Raw genomic sequence first — 19415 nt, 5'->3', positions numbered from 1 at the left:
TGTCATCAGGTCGCGGAGGAGGGGTTTGCTAATACACAGTTTGCTCAGTGGATCGATGCTTCCTGGCATCGCCTCGTCCTGCCTGTGTGTGTGCCTGTGCGTGTATTTGTGTGTGTGTGTGTGTGTGGGTGAGTATATGGATGTGTCAGGGTGCGTGCGTGAGTGTGTGAACACCAGATTTCCCTCCATCCCGAGCTTCCCTGCCCTCTTCCACATCACTCACAACCCGGCATCTGGCGGCTTCAAACCTGCAGTTTTCTCGGCGGAGAGTCGCCAATCCGCCATATAGAGCTACGCGAAGGAGGCGGAGAGGAGAAGGGAAAAGGCGAGGGGGGAAGGCGAGGAAATAGCGACCCCCCCTCCACCAGCCGAGCAAACAGAACTATTTACATATCCCTATTTTGTTATTTATTGATCCACTTAAAAAGCAAAACAATTCCCCCAGCGCACAGCGAGGGTCCCTCCTTTGCCTTGGATGCGCCTGGATGTTTGCATCAAAGGAAGTCTTGCAACAGTTCAAACAAAACAAGAGGGACAAAAAAGGCAGCCCCCCCGCTCCCCCAGCGCCGTTTTTGTTGTAAGAAAGAAAGAAAGAAAGAAAAAAAAACCCAAACAAAGCTGCCACCCTCCGCTTAAGAAACAGGTTGATCTCGTCCGAGAGGTGCCAGAGGAGAAGCGAGGGCGCTCGGCGGTGGGGCTGCCGGCAGTGTGCCGTAGAGCCGTAGAGCGGCTGAGAGGAGGGAAAGGGAGGAAAACACACACACGCGCGCACACACACGCGCGCACGCCGAGAGTGAGGGAGAAAGGGAGAGAAAACAAACCCCGCGAGCCTCGGAGCGGCTTCGGATCTGGGAAGAGAAGTGAGGTTGGAGAAAGTACAGCGATGCCAAGGCGGAAACAGCAGGCACCCAAAAGGGCGGCAGGTAAGAAAGCCAGCGAGGCGCCCGGCTCCTCTCCCCGCCTCCCCGGATCTGGCTGGTGGGTCAGCCTTTCAGACATTCCCTTGATGGGTGCGTGCCGGGTAGAGACGCTTCACACACCCCGTTCAAGCAGGTCTACATCAGCCTCTTGATTTTGCAGTCCCCTTTCTCTTTCCTTGCTTTCTGTTTCTCTCTGACACACACACAGAAACACACACAGACACGCACGCACGCACACAGAGCCCTCTTTATCAACTTGGGCAAAATTGAATCAGTTTCTTCTGCAGTTCCCTCTCTTTCGCTATTGGGGGGGGGGGGCGTGTTGGTGTTTCTCTGCCCCGCTTCTCCAGGCTACAATTTCTTAAACTTTCTCCCCCCCCCCCGCAACTTTCTTCCGCTTGGCTTTCTCTCGCCCCCTCCTCTTTCCCCCTTTGCCGCCCCTCCCCGCTTCGCCCTCGTTTGGCATCCCTTCGGGCGTGGGGGGGGGGACGGTTGGATCTGTATTTGCGCAAGGCAGGTGGCGACCGTAAAGGAGGGGCGATTTTTCTTGGGTTGGGGGGGAGGCGGCCGCCAACGGTGCCTTTTTAAAGCTTTGTTTCTGGTGCAGTTTGGTGCGCCCGTCCGGGAGAAATCGCTCGGGGGGCGGGAGGCGGTGAAGGTCGGCGTGCCGCGGATGAACCCGCCGGTTGAAGTTCAGCCCTTTGATCTTCGGGGGCGAAAAAGAAAGGGAAAGCAAAGCGAAAGTCCGACCGGAAACCGAGTGAGCCGCTCGGAGGGGTTCGGAGGCGGGCAGCCCCGGGGATCCCGCGCGGATCCAGCTTCCCGCCGCCCGTTCGCCAAGTTGCAAAGCGAAGCCGAAAGGCCGCGCAGGGGTCAAAGGCGGCGGGGCTGCGATTTGCAGGAGCCGGAGAGCTCGCTCAACTTTCGGGGAAGCGGTTGGCGTGGGGAGGGGACGCCGAGGACGAGGCGGCGGGCGCTTCCAAGGCGACGAGCTGAAGGCCGGCCCGGCCAGGAAGTCGGTGCGGGGCAGGCTTCGCGTTGGTCTGGCTGTGGATGCTCAGTTCAAGTCTGGTTCCGTGCACTTGGAAAGCGGTCTGAAAGAGTTGGTTGGGCTTTTTCGCCGTAGCTAGCGAGGTGCGGAAGAAGTTCGTTTTTCTGTCACCAGACCCACCCACCGGGGAAAAAAAAAAAACAGCTTTCCAGTTGATTGCCAGCTTTGATTTGACATTTGATTGATCACCTGTCATCTTGCTGCCTTTGATCTATTCATTCTTGATATATATCAATAAATCACTCACTATGGTAACCTGAGTGCCAATGACGCAAGTCTTGCCCTCTAGAATCTCTTAGCCAGGCAAGTACAATTATTATCTTGTTTGGCTTTAACGTGGGTGGGATTATTCTTTTACCCCCCCCCCTTTTTTTTTCATTGTGTCCAGTTAGATTAAAGCAGCACAATGAAGCAAAGTTGATTTTAAAAAGCAAACAAAGTCTCCCCTGCCTTGAAACTATCTGGATGTTCAGGCTGATGGGTTGGAGTAAATCTTGTGCCCTAATGCTTGAGGATGGTTCCAAGGTTGAAAATAAATTTGGAAGGAAAAGATTTGAGAAACTTTTACAAACTTGATCCAGTTCAGTCTTACAGGCGTGTGTGTGTGTGTGTGTGTGTACTTTGCATTCTCCACATTTGGGGTTTAATGAATATAAAAGTGTGTGCAAGAGAGCTCATCTGTGTATAAACTAAGTTGCAAACCAAATAATACATGACTACAATTATTTATTTATTTTCCAGCAATGAAAAGTAGTTTAGGTCATCTCCATATGCAACATTTTGAAAAAGCCTTCCTTGGTCCTTATGATTCTTCTTGTTTTTAAACTTTCCAGCTCTAATGAGTCTACAACAGGGTATTTTTGTAACTATTGCTATCATGAAAACCCATAACCCATAAAGTATACATTCCATTTCAGAGCGTTGTGTTTTCTTCTTTTTGTCTGTCATTCTTACTAAATTTGCTTTTCATTCAAAGTATGGTAGAATAGGAAGAAATAGGATTGATGGCGGGGCAGGGTGGGGGGGAAGGAATGGGAAAGGAAATAATACTGGGCAACAGCAATTGATTTGATAGCATCTTCTCAGCTGACCACTGTGATGCCATCCTTGGCCTGCACCCAAGGTTATGCTCCCTTGATCATAACTCAGGCATTTCTTGTAAAGGTTTTCAAAGTGACACTTTGGAAAACTTGGACACACCTCATTTTCTCTGTTACAGAATACTCTGTGTAGTTCCCTTTCAACAGTGTTCCCCTTCTGGTTCTCTTTTGTCTTCCCCTCTATATGGTTTCAGTTGGTTTCTTTAAGGGGCAATTCAGTTTCATCCAAGACAGTCCACCTGAAGCAAGATTGAACTGCACAACTCTGGCTCACAGGGTGTGCGTTATATCTAGCTATTGTTGTGAGATTACTTTTGTTTCCCTTGTTCCAGTGAAAAGGTTCTGTTTTAATAGCTGAATACAGTCTCAGAGTCTCTGTGCTACAGTGTGGCCTTGGAACAGAATGAGGAAGGAAAGGAAATAATTGATTATCCCAACTGTTCTCTTTTGCTTTCTTTATTGAGCTCTTAATCTTCCTCTTCGAAAGGAAGAAAGGGGGGGAAAAGTGTTTGGGAAGGTCTATCTGATTCTTTTGTTTGATTATGAGTTTGCCTGTGTTGATTCAGAAAAAGTTTATAACTTTTGAGACTGTCTGCAAGGGAAGAAAGAGGGTAAGTGATGGGATTTTGGACTTAGCTGTCTTGATTATGGCTTGGATTTAAAGCCTATGCACAACTGTAAATAATTATGTCCAAGCATCTACTTCAGAAACAGGTTTCTCCTCTGATTAATGAACATCGTAAAGGTTAGAGAGAACAAGCAAGTGAATCAAGGGGGATGGCCCGCTGGATCCTGGATACATGACAATTCCTCCCCCCCCCCATTAATTTTAAGCCATGACAACCTTATATTTTACAGAGTGCTGTAATGAAAATCAGCAACATAAGTGGATAAGGGGGTGATGAAGGCACTTTCTATCCTTCTCTCTTTCCAAATGCATTTTCAGAAATGGTAGTTTGAGTCAGGAAAACAGCAGTGTCAAATGCATAGGTTCCTCTTGACTCATTTCTCAGCAGCATTGTTCTTTTTTACTATTGTCTGCATAATTCTTCAAGCAGATGCTTGAGTATTTTTAGGTCAGTGCCTGACATTACATCATACCTTTATTTGCAATGATATATTACACGTGCATTGTTATCCTCCATCCCCAAAGAGCCCAAGGTGCTTTGCAGATTGTCTGTCTGAATCTCCTCTTCTCCCATGGCTGCAAGACAGCAGAAATTCTCTTGCAGCCAATGGGATTACATAGAGGGGAGGAAGAGGAGAATCAGGCCAGGAACATTGTTCCTGAATTATACAAATGCAGGTGTCTCTGGGGAACAGCCATTGCATGACCCACCACAGTCAGAAGGAAAGGAAAAGCTAGGACTAAGACTGAATTGATATGTTAATTCCATTTTTATTTTTCTATATCGGAAATAGCTTTCAAACCCAATTCCACAGGATTAAGCTCTCCTCTCCTCCTACGGCTTGTTGAGATGTGCACATTTTATTTTGCACATTGTAAATTTGCTGTTCATTGCTACTGAATATAAATCTGGACTTAATACTTTTTTGTTTCTGCTTCCTCCCTGCCCTTTGGTTCCCTTTCCTACCTCTGCTGGGCCCTGAGAGGTTTCCCTTTTAAGAAGCAAAAGCCCATAAGTACAACAGAGAAAGAGAGAGAGCAAGCAACCAGCTGCATCTACTTTGTTTATGGGAGGTAGAAATGAATAATGCAGAATTTGTTTTCATGAAAGTCCTTGTGTGGCAGTAAACATAAGGCTATTAGCAATCATTATTTAAAAGTTGCAATTTGCACCTTAATAGTACCAGTTATTAAAATAGCGAGTGATACATTCAGACGGGGCAAATCTGCATTCTTCGGAGACAGACTAGGGAAGACTTTGTTCTGATTTATGCTACAGGAAGAAATATGAGCATGCTCTAACAATGAAACCTTTTGCTTTTATATTTTGCTACTTCTAGCCCTATTATTAGGAAAGATAATAAAACTGGGTTCTAGGCAAAGTAGGCTGTAACAGCGTTGGAGAAATGTACTGCACCTTTCTTTTATTTTTCTGAGGAAAAGAAGTGCATATTAAAAGCATTGAAGTACCTCTAGGCTCAGAGCGCTTCACTTCAAGCTTCCTACATCATAACACGGAGAGATGACTTAAAAACAAAAGTGTTCAGAAAGAGGAATGGGCAGAGATGTGCTTATCAGAGGAATGGAGGGGATCATTCCCTGGTTCACACTATTGGAGTATCACCCAAAGTACATTGGGGATCCTCAGAATGCCCTGGTTGTGCCCTGACCCAATCAGAAGGAAAAAGTGAGATGCTCAAGAGATACCACAAGCGATAGCTGACTTGTGGCAAAAGTCCAGAGACCCCTTGGCAATATACAACCATGTTACACACCTGGACAATTGCTACTTGGAATGAATCTGTCTTGTGTTATTCTACTACTACTTTTCTTTAGGATATCAGAATGGAACACTGCACGGAAAAATCACTGAATTTCCCTAATGTTCCAGTCTTCTTGATAGAAGCAACTCATGTGTGCTGACAGTGGGTAATGATTTGAGTTCCCTTAGATCACCATTAATAATTACTATAGAGTGTTTTTCATAGAACACAGTTAAGTCAGGCTGGGAAAATACCTTACCTGTGAAGGCCATTGGATGAACAGAACTTTGCACCTGAGCAGGTAGACAACTTCCATTCTAAACCTGTCTTCCCCCAGCCTCACCCTCTTTCTAGGGGCTGAATGCATATACTTCTCACTATTACTGAACATGTGCATGGCTGGCTGGGGTTGATAGCAGCTATATTCAAGAGCATGGTTGGAGGGTTGCAGATTGGATGGAATTTCTGTTTTTGTATGCTGCCCAGAGTCCACTGGAGTTGTGCAGCTATAACAAATGGCAGGCAGGCAGGCAGGTTGGTTCTCAGGGACCTTCACAGGTTCCAGTGCTTTTAGCAAAATAATGAAAACAACGTTGTACCACCACAACACCAGCTTTATCCCTTTCATATGTTCCTGCAGTATCACAATGCATGTATCAAAGGGCTGGATTTTGCACCATGACAGTGCAAATGTTGCTTTTGTCATTTGCCCTCCTTTGATGCCCTTGCCCCTAGGGATGTCTCTGGGCATCCCCTGGAGTGGAGTGTAATGTTCATGCTTACTTAGTTATGATGAAGCGAAAAGGGGTGCGTGTGTGATGTCCAGTTGCCAGTGTACAATTATCTTTACAGCGGCCTGTAGTTTTTCTGGCATTTGATACTGTGAAGGAATTTCTCCCACTGGGTTTTTCAGATCGGGAAGTATGGGCCTTCAAGGAGGTTGTGTAACGGAACTGTGTAACAGAAAATGACAACAACATCAGCAGGAGCCTCTCTGCCATCTCCAATAGTAAAGTAAGCTCAAGAATGCTGGAAAGTGAAATTCAGAAGAGACTCTCAGGCAGCCTTAAGGGGGTGGGGAGTGAGGGACAGCCACCTTTACAGGGGAAGGAAGCACTTGTAAATCAGATTTCAGCATTAGGATTAGGATTAGTAAAGGATGCCATTGCCATATCTTTCTTCTGATTTAAACAGTGCTGCTGGCTCCAAGGTTTTTGGACCCTGTAGGCAACAAATTGCTAGTGGACCTCTTTAACCCCAGAGAGACTGAAATACGTTCCCTCACTTTCTCTGGCTGTCCACGCACTGTATGGCATAGCGGCACTCAAGAGAGTAAGATCTTTTGTCATTTGCACACCACACCAATCTCTTGTGCTAGCTTGAGCTTCCATTGTCCATAGCCTGATCTCCCATAGGATGAAATATTTACTATATTATTTAAAAAGTTGGTAATAGCCACCTTATCTGTGCTTCATACTTCCATGAAGATGTTGCATATAAAGCTATACCAACTCCGGTATGCATCTATATAGCAGGTAATAAAGGCTTCCAACTAGGATGTACAATTTTTCTAACCCCAACAAATCTCTCCAGAATAACTGAAAACAATTTCTGCTAAATTTGTTCCTAGGTATGATATCACATCAAGTGGAACTCAATACTACCTAGAACATTGATTCTGTCTTCCTCTAATACGACTTCCCATTTAAATCACAACCTCCAGGAAATTTGTTTTACATACATTTTGGTGTCAGTTTTGCTTCCAGTTTTAGCACGTGAAATATTCAACTTCAGTGAAGTTGATGCTGTATTGTTTGGAAGTACCCAAATGCATAGAATTTAAGAGCTCAGAGGTTGATTTGTGTAAGAAAGCCAATGCAACATTTAATGGATGATACAACAGTTGCAAATCTGGATTCATTCAGTTTTTTTAAAAAATATATTATTTGTAAAATCTTTTTTTTTTTTAATTGAATGGCAGACAGGTTAAGATGGGCACGTGACATATTATGTTCTAGCTGTGATAATAGCTTATTTTAATTTTATTAAGGCAACTTGTTTTTTGCTTGTTTGCTTATTTGCTTGCTTTCTTAAATTTTAAGTCATTTATATCTTTAAAAAACCCCAAACCTACAAAGCTACAGAGCATGCTCCCACAAGCAGCAGGGTGGCATTAAGAGTCTGGCACTTGAGCCAGCTGGAAATGCTGGAAATGTAAAAGATTTTGGTTTCATTCATTCAGCAAATTTAACAATTGATTATGTATTGTTGGTCCAGCTCAGCAAACCCATTGCAGTGGAGTTTACTCCTGAATATCTGTACATAGGATTACTGCCTGGACTTTATTTCTAGATCTGGCATTGAAAGGAAGATGAGATTAGGTCCTTAATCCAAAAGAACTAAAATATATTGTTAAGGTTATGGCATGAGATACATTTTACCCTTTGCTGTCCTGCCAAACTGCTTTACCAAATCTTTGGGGAAGTTTGGTTGTTTTTATTGTAGTAGTTTTACAATCCTATAACAGTTTTTTTCCCCCCATTTGGATGGCATTATCACTACTGTGTTTGCCTTAAATTATAAATGTTATTCTGGAATGCTTTTGTGTATCATCCCAATAAAGTGGATTTTTACTTCTGTTATGCTAGCGGTATAAACATCACACTGCCTTTGAGAGATAATTAAAATGGGCAATTTTACTTGGGATTGCAGTTTCAAGAAACAGAATCTAAATATTGTGAATATCCAATTCCCCCCTACCTTCTATACACTAAAAGCACTATTTACGTGGAGCTTTACAAATAGTGATTTTTTTTTCGTACTATAATAACCTCTGATTTTCACAGAGGCACATGGAACATGTATCTTTTTTAACCTTGTGGGGGGGGGGGACCCAGAGGCTTAAAGCACCTTTTGTACAATAGAAATGTTCTCATTTTGAAACAAAAACAAACAATATCACCTCCCACCCCACCCCCCCACCCCAAATCCTCACCATAGAGAATAATGCCTTTGCTAGATTTTTTAGGGAAATGAATCACAGACAAGCAGTACCCCCCAGCAGACTGACATGTCCTTTTTGGCAACCAGTGTTGATTGTTACATTGTTTTTTAAACTTAAGTTTCTCTCTGTATGACACATTTTTGGAGGAAAAAAAAAACCCTTTCCATTATCATTATGACTGCCCTTGTTTATAAACTTCCTGCTTCTAATGAGTCAAGAGAGTATTTCTGCAACTATTGCCATTATGAAAGCTTGTTATTGTCTAGCCCTTGAACCATAAAGTATAAATTCCATTTCTACAGCCTACGTTTTCTTCTTTTCGTCTGACTTTCTTACCAAACTTGCTTTCTCTTTAGCGTGTGATGGCAATGAAGAAATGAGAGTTGACTTGGGAGACTGGGAGAGAAGGGAAGAAAATAGTTTTGGGCAGCGGCATTGATTTGATAGCATCTTCTTAGCTGGTCACAGTGATGCCATCCTTGGCCCGCATCCAAGGTTCTGTTCCCTTGATCATCCCAGCAAAGTATTTTTTGTAAAGGTTTTCAAACCGCCACTTTGAAAACAGTTGCTTTGGGGACAATTGACAAAAATTACCTTTTGTTTGTAAAGCTGAACATGAAAATAAAACAGAAACTCTCTCTTGGTATAAAACATCTGTTTTTACAACAGAAAAAGCAGAGGTTTGTTCTTTCTTAAGAAATGTGCTGTATTTTTAGTTTCAGGAAAGTGGAAGAAAGTCTCAAGAATGGTTAGTTTTTCACGCATAATGAAAACACCGTCTGTGATATACCCCTGGTTGTTTAACATGGCCCAACAAAACTGATCAAGGCTAAATTTGTTCCCTTCTATGACAACCAACCTGTAAATAACTGTGCCTACAAAAAAATCTCTCTGCTCCTTCTCCCACACATGTGATAGTCCTCCCAAACTCCACATGTGGAAGCACACACAGGGAGAGTGAACGTGCAGAGGAAAGAGACATTAGCGATCATACCGTCGTACAGAAAACAAAGGAAGGCGAAAGAAAAAAACCCACGTCTTAAAACAGCAAGCGATAATTTGCAATAGTTGTTTTGTTATAGAACAAAGTGACTCTCTGCTCTTCCCTCCCACCCCTCAAATGAATGAGCTTTGACATTAAAAAAAGATGTCTTAGCATGCTTGTACTTGCATTACTAACAGGAGAAAAGGCAGAAGAAGCAAGTTACTTTTTAGGGTTGCTTGGCTCTGGCTGTTGCTCACCTAGAAGGGATTTTCAGTCTTAGCCTCTTTCCATCACCTGTTTTCAGGGGCTGCTCCAAAGTTCATTCTGATGGTATTTTGCATTAGAAGCAATTAAATCCAAGGACATTAACCGCCAAGCACTTTGCAGGAATGCTTACATGTGAGTAAAGTGTGTGACAAAGGCACCTCCTTTCTTTTAAGCTCTTTGTGATGATAAACAGAGTATTGTTCAACTTTATTGGGAGAGGAAAAACGGAAGAGAAAAGTTGCAGCATTAAAGCTGCCTTTTGACTGTATTAATGGAAATGAGAAGCTGCTTTCCTCTTTCATCTCCGTATATTATATCTATTATTTCTCTTTCTGGCTCTTTGCTGGGTAAGTGTCTATATTTCCTCCTTGCTTTCAGTATGAAACTGCTATCATCTAATGATACCCTACCTCATTAAAGTTGTTCATGATGCAAAAGGGACTGCAATAGGTGCCGTCTTCTACCATAAATGGTTATGGAAAAGCAGGGCCACTGAATGTGTGAAAATAACACAATCCATCTTGAATAACCATTAAACTTGGGCATGTCAGAAAAGAACGACAGACACTATGGAAACTTTTTTACTGCAAAAGAACCAGGCCATAGCCCCAGGTGGCATATATGAGAAGCAATAAGATTTTTTAAGAAGCTCTTGGCTCTTCCTGCATCACTCTCGGAAGGCTAATTTAATTGAAAAACCTGTTTGCTGGAGTTTGGGTATGTAAAGAGGAAAGGCCCAGTTTTCCCTGGGATCTGTATTCTGGATTATGTTAATAGTTTTTTGACTGGAAAAAAAGAAAGCAATGACTTCAGAATTCTTATCCCACTATTGGAAATATTGAACTTAAATGCCAAAGATTTTAAGTGGTAAAGAATTTTTTTAGTATACTGTTATAAGAAAATACTATTAAATATCCCCCAAGCACATTCCTACTTAGAATATTTGGCCTGTTTCTATAAGATTCCTTTACAGTTTGCCTTGGAAAAGGAATATCGTGCTGTTTGTGATTTTAATGAAAATAATTACATCCATCAAAATCCACGGGGTGATTTCAGCTTTCATGTGACTGTAGAGAAAGAAGAAAAAAGGAATGAATGCTTTGGATGGAATTGAAAGCATTAGAATGAAAAGATTAAAAGCCATGTATATTCAGTTTTTTTGATTGTAGCATTTAGATGGAGGATTTGTTCTGTTCAATTATTATTATTATTATTTTTAATATTTAGTTTTGGAATGGTGGTAAACTTTTGCCTTCACCTATGGCCAAATCTGAGACTTTATAGAGGGATCAGTTCATTTCCATCCACAAGGTGAGTGAGATTTTTTAAGAAACAGATGGATTTTTTTAAAATGAAAAGAATGCCAATTTGGGACTTAAAATGAGATAAAGGATGCCAGCCGCATGGAATTTAAAAATGGCAGTGTTGACCATCATGGGCAAATGAGCAGAACTGAGTCCTAAAAATAAGAGTTGTGGCAGAGAGAAAGGACCCTCTTATCTCATTCAAAACAGGGAAAGGTGAAATACGAATTGTCTAAGCCAAATAAAAGTGTCAAAGAATCCAGTGCTAAGTAAAAAAGCTTTATGTGTTCTGGGAGTTTGTATCAATCTGCGTGATAGGGAGAAATCTGTCTACCACTGTGACCTCAGCATGTGCTGCTTGAGCATCACCAAAGGACCTATTGGAATTTTTTACTTCCTTAAGCAGCTGAGATAGGTGGATGTATGTATCTTTCCCTTATTCTGTCTCTTGTCATAATCATATTAGGAATGCAATCAGGTCAACTCGAAGCTAAGGAGCATGATATGTAAAAAATGCAGCAGTCTTTCCCAATTTATTTTATGCTAGTGGAAGGGCATAATGGCCTGATTCCCCTGCCCGCCCTCCACCCAATGCAGGTACATTATTTTTAAAACTCCAGTGGATACTTTTTTTTCCCCCTCACAACACCCTCCCATAGTTAGTTAAGGGAACAGAATTTTACAATTCAAAAGGGTGACAAAAGGAGTAGGCTATTCTTACACATTAAAGGGAATTGAATGCAAATTGGTCCACCACGTGCCTACATGAGGGTTAAGCAAATTTGTAAGACTTGCTGCATAATACAGATTGTAGAAATAATTCCTCTCAAATTCTGTGGGATTTACTTACAGGGTAAATGTGCCTGTAATTGCCATTTAAAAAAATAATAATAATCCCTAAATATTCATCAATGTGGTTATATAACAGAAAAATCCAAAGCTTCCAATAAACATGGCCATGTTCTAGCTTGAAAATTTCGTTATTAAATCATCCATTTTTTTTAGTACTCACCTGTTTTTCCCATAATTGAAATAAGATTGCATGTATCATATTGCCATATAGCCTCCCATCCAAGTACTTACTTTCAGTAAGGCAGTTGTTCTATCCTCAGGTCTATGGAAGGTGGCGTCCTTCTGCCACCAGAATGACAAAGGACAGGTTATAAAATGTGATAAACGCGGAACTGCTTATTTTAAATGTTCAAATGTTTCGTCTCTCTTTCTTTTTCTGCATGTATTTTCAACAGATGTGCTGAATTTCTGCCATGTTGACTTTTCATGCAAGAAATGTAGAAATTTAAATGAGGTAGAAATTTCACAGAAAATACTTTTCTTTGCATTCCCATTTGGCCACTTTGCTTCAATTTGATATTGCAACTTGAGAAGTAGTTTCCTCCCTGGATTCTGTTAGCTCTGCTATGACCTACAGGTAACATTTGTTTCATGATGGTTTGGATTTACAATGGTACTGGGAAAACTGACTCACGACTGGTCCTTACCCTGGACCACTGCAGCATCCCCGCGGTCACATGATCATGATTTGGGCGCTTGGCAACCAGTTCACATTTATGACCTTGCAGCGTCCCACGATCACATGATCACCATTTTCTACCTTTGAGGCTGGCTTCTGGCAAGCAAAATCAACGGGGAATCCAGTGATTCGCTTAATGACCACATGGTTCGCTGAACACCCATGGTGATTCACTTAACAGCTGCTACAAAACAGATCGTAAAACCGGGTCAGATTTGCTTCATATCTGCTTTATTTATCAACTAAAATTCTGGTCCCAGTTGTGGTCATTAAGCAAGGACTACCCATATTGATAGATCTATTTGAGAACACAATCCATTCCATAGAGAAGACTCTGGGTTCAAACCTTTGCATTTTCACTGAAAAAGAGACCAAGTAGTATAGAGTCTGCCAGAGAACTTGGATGAACCAGCCTTCCTCAAGCTGGGTGAGAATTTTGGGAATTGCAGCCCCAATTTATCCAGAAGGTTGGTGAAGGTTGGAATAGCTTATACTGGATTTATATGGTTAGGTTGTTTGAACCACTACAAGTCATTTATTTCCCATGTTTTATGACTGACTGATTGATGTGCTTACTTATTCATTTAAAATCATGCTCCTCTAAGGACAGAAATGTCAGGTAGCTTCAGCAATAAAATCACATAAACTTAAAAACACAATACTGAAATGTGAATGCAACCAATAAATATCAGCAATTAAACATTATTACTATTTCTTAGATGTCTATTGCACCTTTTTTGCAGAAGTTCAAAGTAGATTATACAGTGATCTCCAATTTATTCCCACAACAACAATCCTGAAGGTAGGTTGGGCTGAAAGAGAGTGATTGGAATAAGTCATCATGTGAACTTCCATGGCAAAGAGTAGACTTCAACGTGGGTCTCCCAATCCTAGTCCAACTACATCACTGCCTTCCAAAAATATGAAAACATACTTTTGAAGCTAACTCCTCTCTTCTCCTCAAGAGGAGAACCATATGATCCATGCAAGGAAGGCCTGAGAAAATAATTTGGTATTAATACTGTATTTTATTTGAGAGCCAGTTTGGTGTAGTGGTTAAGGCACCAGGCTAGGAACTGGGAGACCATGAGTTCTAGTCCTGCCTTAGGCACAAAGCCAGCTGAGCGACTTTGGGCCAGTCACTCTCTCTCAGCCCTAGGAAGGAGGCAATGGCAAACCACTTCTGGAAAACCTTGCCAAGAAAACTGCAGGGACTTGTCCAGGCAGTCTCTGAGAATTGGACACAATTGAGTGGATCAAAAAATATATATTTATTTTATTTATTATGCATGTTTTATGCCACTTCAATCAATTCTGACTCTAAGCAGCATAAATATTTATGGTGCTTCAATCAATTTTGACTCTAAGCAGCATGAATATTGTTGTTACTGTTTCACATTCTGGGATTTCCATGCAGCATACATGGGTTTCTTCCCATGGTGAAAAGAGGGATAGTTTGAGCTGATGAAGAGTGAGCCCTAAGTCTGGCGGGGAGGTGCATATAGTCTTCCTCAATTCCAGTCCAGCACATTAAAGATTTTTCTGTACTGGCTCTAAACTGCTATTTCTCTCTCTCTCTCTTTTTGTCAATGATAGCACCACTGAAGACAACTGAGACTAAAGCTTGTTGTAAATGGAAGAGTCATCATTTCCACAAAGACTCTGGGAAAAAGTGGGAAAATCTTTCAGCAGTTCCAAAACCATTTCTGCATAACCATGCAAAGTTTAAGGCTGTGCCTTAGATTTATTGGATTTGCTCAGAGCAATGTATCCCCGTAGCATTCTCCAGCAATTATATCACAATGATCAACTCTGAATGATGTTGAGGAGAGCGTGGATATAGGAGTGTTACTCAATGTCAGGGGACTAACTCACGGTTGACTCACACAACCTGATTTTCTCATCAATGGCTAATCAGATTCCCATAACTTTTAACAGCAAATCCCTCATCTGGGAATTCCATTGAAAAGAATTCTGATAGGAATTGTTCCATGGTCAAAAAAAAAAAAGTATCACAAAACAAAGCAGTATTTAATGCAGCATAGACTGGCATCACAGGGACATTATGGATAGCAAAAATCATCAAAAAAAAAAAAAAAAAAGGAGCAAAATTTTTCATGCTTAAGGTGCCAGACCACATCCAATTCTTAAGATCATTACTGCAACAACATTCAGAACTTTTGTACTGATTTTTGGCCCTGGCCAAGCCAGAAAGAAAGCTATCATGGTTTACAAATTTAGCCAGTGATATACCAATGGTCTGGGACAAAAGTGGGAGAAGAGAGAAAGGGAGAGAGAGAGAAAGGGAGAGATCTAAGAGACAGAGTTAGGAAAGATATAGAGTGCAGATACAGTGAGAACATAGGAGATTTAAATACTAAAAATAAAATGTACTCTGCAGGCTAAGATTACATGTGGATTCTGATTCTGAAAACATTTTTAATATAGTCAGCATGATTACTAATTGAACCCTAAAACCTATTCTCTCAAATGTAATACATACGTTTCTTACTAGTCATCCATGTTCGTGTCATTTCTTCTCAATTGTGTGTAATGGCAATTATTTAATAGTGCTGCATTTTTTTGTCCCTTAGAGAGTAGAAAAAGGACTCAAGAATATATCTGTGGGTGGATATGTTTGGAACACTCTCCCTACAGCTGTATGTCTGGAATTTTGTGAGGCATGTCTAATGCTTAAGAGAGACTTCCCTATTGCTAGCTATGAGAATGGGAGGAGCTTCCCATGCTTCAATTTTTGGTGGATTGCAGCTCATGCCTTATCCTTTTAGCTTGCTTAAAGTTACCACTTTTTCCTCATTGATCCCAGATCACTGAATCTACTCTGAAATGGAGCATGTGGTTAGTTACAATACCTCTCAAGCCAGCGTTTCTTAACCATGGCGACTTTAAGATGTGTGGACTTCAACTCCCAGAATTCCCCAGCCAGCAATGGGTTCTGGGAGTTGAAGTCCACACATCTTAAAGTCGCCATGGTTAAGAAACGCTGTTTCATTCTATACAGAAAAACAATGTTTTAAATATTCAGGAAGCTGGATGTATGGTGCCTGCTTCCAAATTATTCCACATTTCATAATTCTGCATGTTGAAGCTGTATTTTGTTTTTCATCAGGGTGGTGAGAGATACAGGATCCACTTCATAAAAATGCATTGTTTAATATCACAAATAAAACTCCGCTTGACAGTTTTCCCTTAGAACACTTCTTAATATGTACTGTCAAGATGTCTAAAGATGTTTCTTACTTGTAAGCATTTAATTATTTGTGACACTCAAACTAATATTCAGAGATGTGCTGGGGGGGGGGGGCGAATAATGGTATTAAATATTTTCTCTTGTCCAAAGTTAATATGGTCTAGTGGTTAAGAAAATGGGCTAGAAACCAGGAGACTGTGAGTTCTAGTCCCTCCTTAGGCATGAAAGCCAGCTGGGTGACTTTGGGCCAGTCACTCTCTCTCAGCCCAAGAGCCAATCAGGCGTGGTATGCGAGTTCTAGTCCCGCCTTGGGCATGAAAGCTGGCTGGGTGACCTTGGGCCAGTCTCTCTCTCTCAGCCCAACTCACCTCACAGGGTTGTTGTTGTGGGGAAAAGAGGAGGAAGAAGGAGTAATAGGTATGTTTGCCACCTTGAGTTATTTATAAAAATAATAAAGGTGGGATAGAAAGTAAATAAATATAATAAATAATAATAATAAATAATAAATAATAAATATGCATGGCAAACTTCATAACATTCATGAAACTTATTTGTGGCAACTTCTTAACGCTAAGACTGAATGTGAATACTGATGTCCATATTATGTTCTTGATGTTCCATATAGTACAAAATTAAGACAAAGCAGTTAAAATATGGTTGAGAACAACATACTGTCCTTAAAATTTGGGGCTCAAACAATGGAACTTGCATGTCCCTAGGGGAGCCTTCTGTAATGTCGTGTCCTCCAGATATGTTAGAACCAGGCAGTCAAAAGTTGCTTCTTACCAGACCTGCTAGCTTGGAATTATAGAAGTTACGGTCCCAACATATCTGAAGGATGCTGTGTTGGAAAAACCTGATGTACTGTAAATGATACTGAACAAATGGAATGGCATTCTTTCTGTATAAAGTAATGTTCTGAGTTCTTTAAAAACTTTTTAAGGGCGCAGAGAGATTCTCTATAGAAGTATTCAAATTTCATCAAAAAATACAGGCCAGTGGTGTTTGGGGAGGTAAAACAAGTCAAGCTGGTAGGCACCACTGCACCATTGATGCCCTGTCCCTTTTTAATCTGTGTTGCATGCACTGCATGCATGTAAAAAAAGAATGAGGCTGGTGTTGCACTGTCACACCTGCTGGGGTTTTTTTGCTGCAGTCCGGGGAAAATGGGCAACTCTTCTTGAAGGCATGACTAGATGCATAACTAGTTCAACAGCATTTGCAAAGTCCAACTTCAGACCCAACAAGAGACTTTTGAATCCCAACTGAACATTTCATAACAATTATTAGATGGCATTTCAGCAAGAGCCAAAAAATGGAAGGCATTCAATGACATGTCTATGGGACAAAATCTGAAATGAACGTCCACTACTATGTCTATCTAGTGGTTTTACAGAGGCATAAGGATTTCTATCTCTTCGGATTATTTATGCTTTGTTTCAGAAGCCCCCTACTATCTTTCTGAATTATAGCCTTAGATTTGAATTTCATGACTCTAGCTTCAGTCTCTAATTATAACTAAGGAATGTCTGAAATGCACTGCAGCCTGAAATGCATCTTGGGAGAAATCTTAAACATCAATAAATAATTTAGTTTGACAAAAACAGATGAGAAGGAACAATTTGGAAACTGAGTTGCATTTGATAAGCTATATCTTAAACATTGTTCTGACAAAGAAATATGGAGTATCCTGGAGTGATATTTATTCTGGTTCCATCCTTCCCCCCCAGTTGGGACAGATTAGTTTTTGACAAACTGTTGTGTTAATTGGTGGAACATTTTTGAGTTGGTTGGTGGAACAATAGATATGCACATATTTGAGGATGCATATATACAGCAGTTCCCCGGTTTAAGAATATCCTGTTTTACAGATGACTCCTAGTTAAGAACAAACTGCCATAAAGACTATTATATTAAAAATTCGAGTTAAGTACAATGTTTCGGGTTAAATACACTATACTACTTTGTGTATTATTATGTTTAAGATCTTTTAGTGTACTTGGAATTGTTTCTTAAGTGTTTTATATGTGTAGAAAGGTGAAATATATATTATAAACTGGGACAAACATTTGATTAACTGATGCTAAATAACTGTTCCCCAACTTTCATATAAATTCGACTTAAGGACAGACTTAGGAATTGAACTCGTCCTTTTTTTAAAATTATTTAATTTATTAAATTTCAAAGTATAACATATAAGGATAGAAAGAGATTGAAGAAAGAAAGAACCAAAAAAGAACAAACTTAAAAGTGCAGAAATAGAAGGAAACAGAAAAAAGAATGACTTCCAACCATCTTCAGTACAGATAAAGACATAAAAATACATTAACCTCTTACTCTATTTTTAACTATAAAACACATTATTTCTATATTCTTATACAGTCCTAATTGTCAAATCCAAAAATCGAAACTTCATCTTCTTCAGTTTCAAATAAACTCATTCTTAAACTGGGGACCTGCTGCATTGAAATTAATTAAATATGGTACCTGCTGAAATAAAAGATGTTTCAGCTTGTCTGGTAGAAATGGGAGCCTAAAATAAGGCAGGTCCCTGGTAGTAGTTAGGCTGGTTTTAAATTGATTGGGCGTATCTTGGAAGTGTCAATAAAAAAGTCAAGATGGTGGTCACAATGAGCTGTAGAAAAGAGGTGGGGCTTCAGGGAATGCCACATGAGGCAGCATTTGGATTGGATGAGATTCCATATCTTTCAGGAGCTTTTTGGTGTTTTCTGAGATGAAGATGTGGCTCCATTTTAGGTTTTTGGATCTTTGGATTGTATACACTATACAAATTAACAGTAGATGGAAATCTGTAATGATTGAATATATTTATTTCTTTGTTTACATCAATTAAATGATGAATACGTTCAGTCTCCATTTAGAAAATAAAATGTTTTTATTGCTTAATTAGTGTTTCCTATGTTTGGAAAATAAATCAGCCCAGGCAAAAGTCCAACTGACTTCACAGAGCAATCTGAAAGATTCTTCAGTAGCTTCAGAGATTCAAATTTCTACAGGTTCAATAATGACAGCAATATTAGCAGAGTCTTGGCCATGCCTGCTAAGAAGAAAGTTCCTTTTTGTTCAGTGAAGCATGCCCCCAATTCATCAGATATAGGATTGTGCTGCCTAAGATGTTCTAATTGGCAGTGAAATAAACTTTTCAGTTCCTGAAAACATTTGTATATTTTCCATGATTGTCATACTTTCTCTCCTTTTAGTACAGGAGTTAAATGCAAGTGTGTGTGTGTGTGTGTGTGTGTGTGCGTGCCTGTGTCTGTATATCATGCATTTTCAGTTGTCTAGACTAAATATGGTTTTGTTCATTCTTCAGCAAGTGTATTTTAAAAACTTTTGCTTTATGTTTAGCATGTGTTGTATGCAAACAGTTTATAAAGCTTTGCCAAACCTCAAGAGGAAGCAAGTTCCAGAGTCAGAGAAAAGGACAAGATGGGACATCACAAACAAGGATATGACCATAAGATGGTAGAGTTCAACATATGCAAATGTAATGCAAGTACCACGTGCAACAGAGGAACAGGTCATAGCTCAGTGATGAACATATAAAGTAAAGTCTTCTTTAAGTTAAGTTCATTTCCTGGTGGCTTGATGGACATATCCATGCAGTTTTCTTGGCAGCAGCATGACAGT

At 40.5% G+C, this 19415-nt stretch overlaps 1 protein-coding gene across 2 annotated transcripts in view; it reads left to right on the top strand.

Annotated features, from left to right (window-relative positions):
• The first annotated feature begins 646 nt into the window (after positions 1-646).
• Positions 647-19415, top strand: part of TSHZ2 (teashirt zinc finger homeobox 2) — a 391360-nt gene continuing 372591 nt past the window's right edge. For both annotated transcript variants that reach the window (XM_063297039.1, XM_063297038.1), the window contains exon 1: positions 647-923. In XM_063297039.1, the coding sequence (XP_063153109.1) occupies positions 884-923 (40 nt within the window). In that variant the 5' untranslated portion in view covers positions 647-883. The remainder of the gene's footprint in view (positions 924-19415) is intronic.

Source organism: Candoia aspera, chromosome 3 (assembly GCF_035149785.1).
Source record: "Candoia aspera isolate rCanAsp1 chromosome 3, rCanAsp1.hap2, whole genome shotgun sequence".
NCBI classification, from domain to species: domain Eukaryota; kingdom Metazoa; phylum Chordata; class Lepidosauria; order Squamata; family Boidae; genus Candoia; species Candoia aspera.
This window is presented reverse-complemented; position numbering and strand designations above follow the sequence as displayed.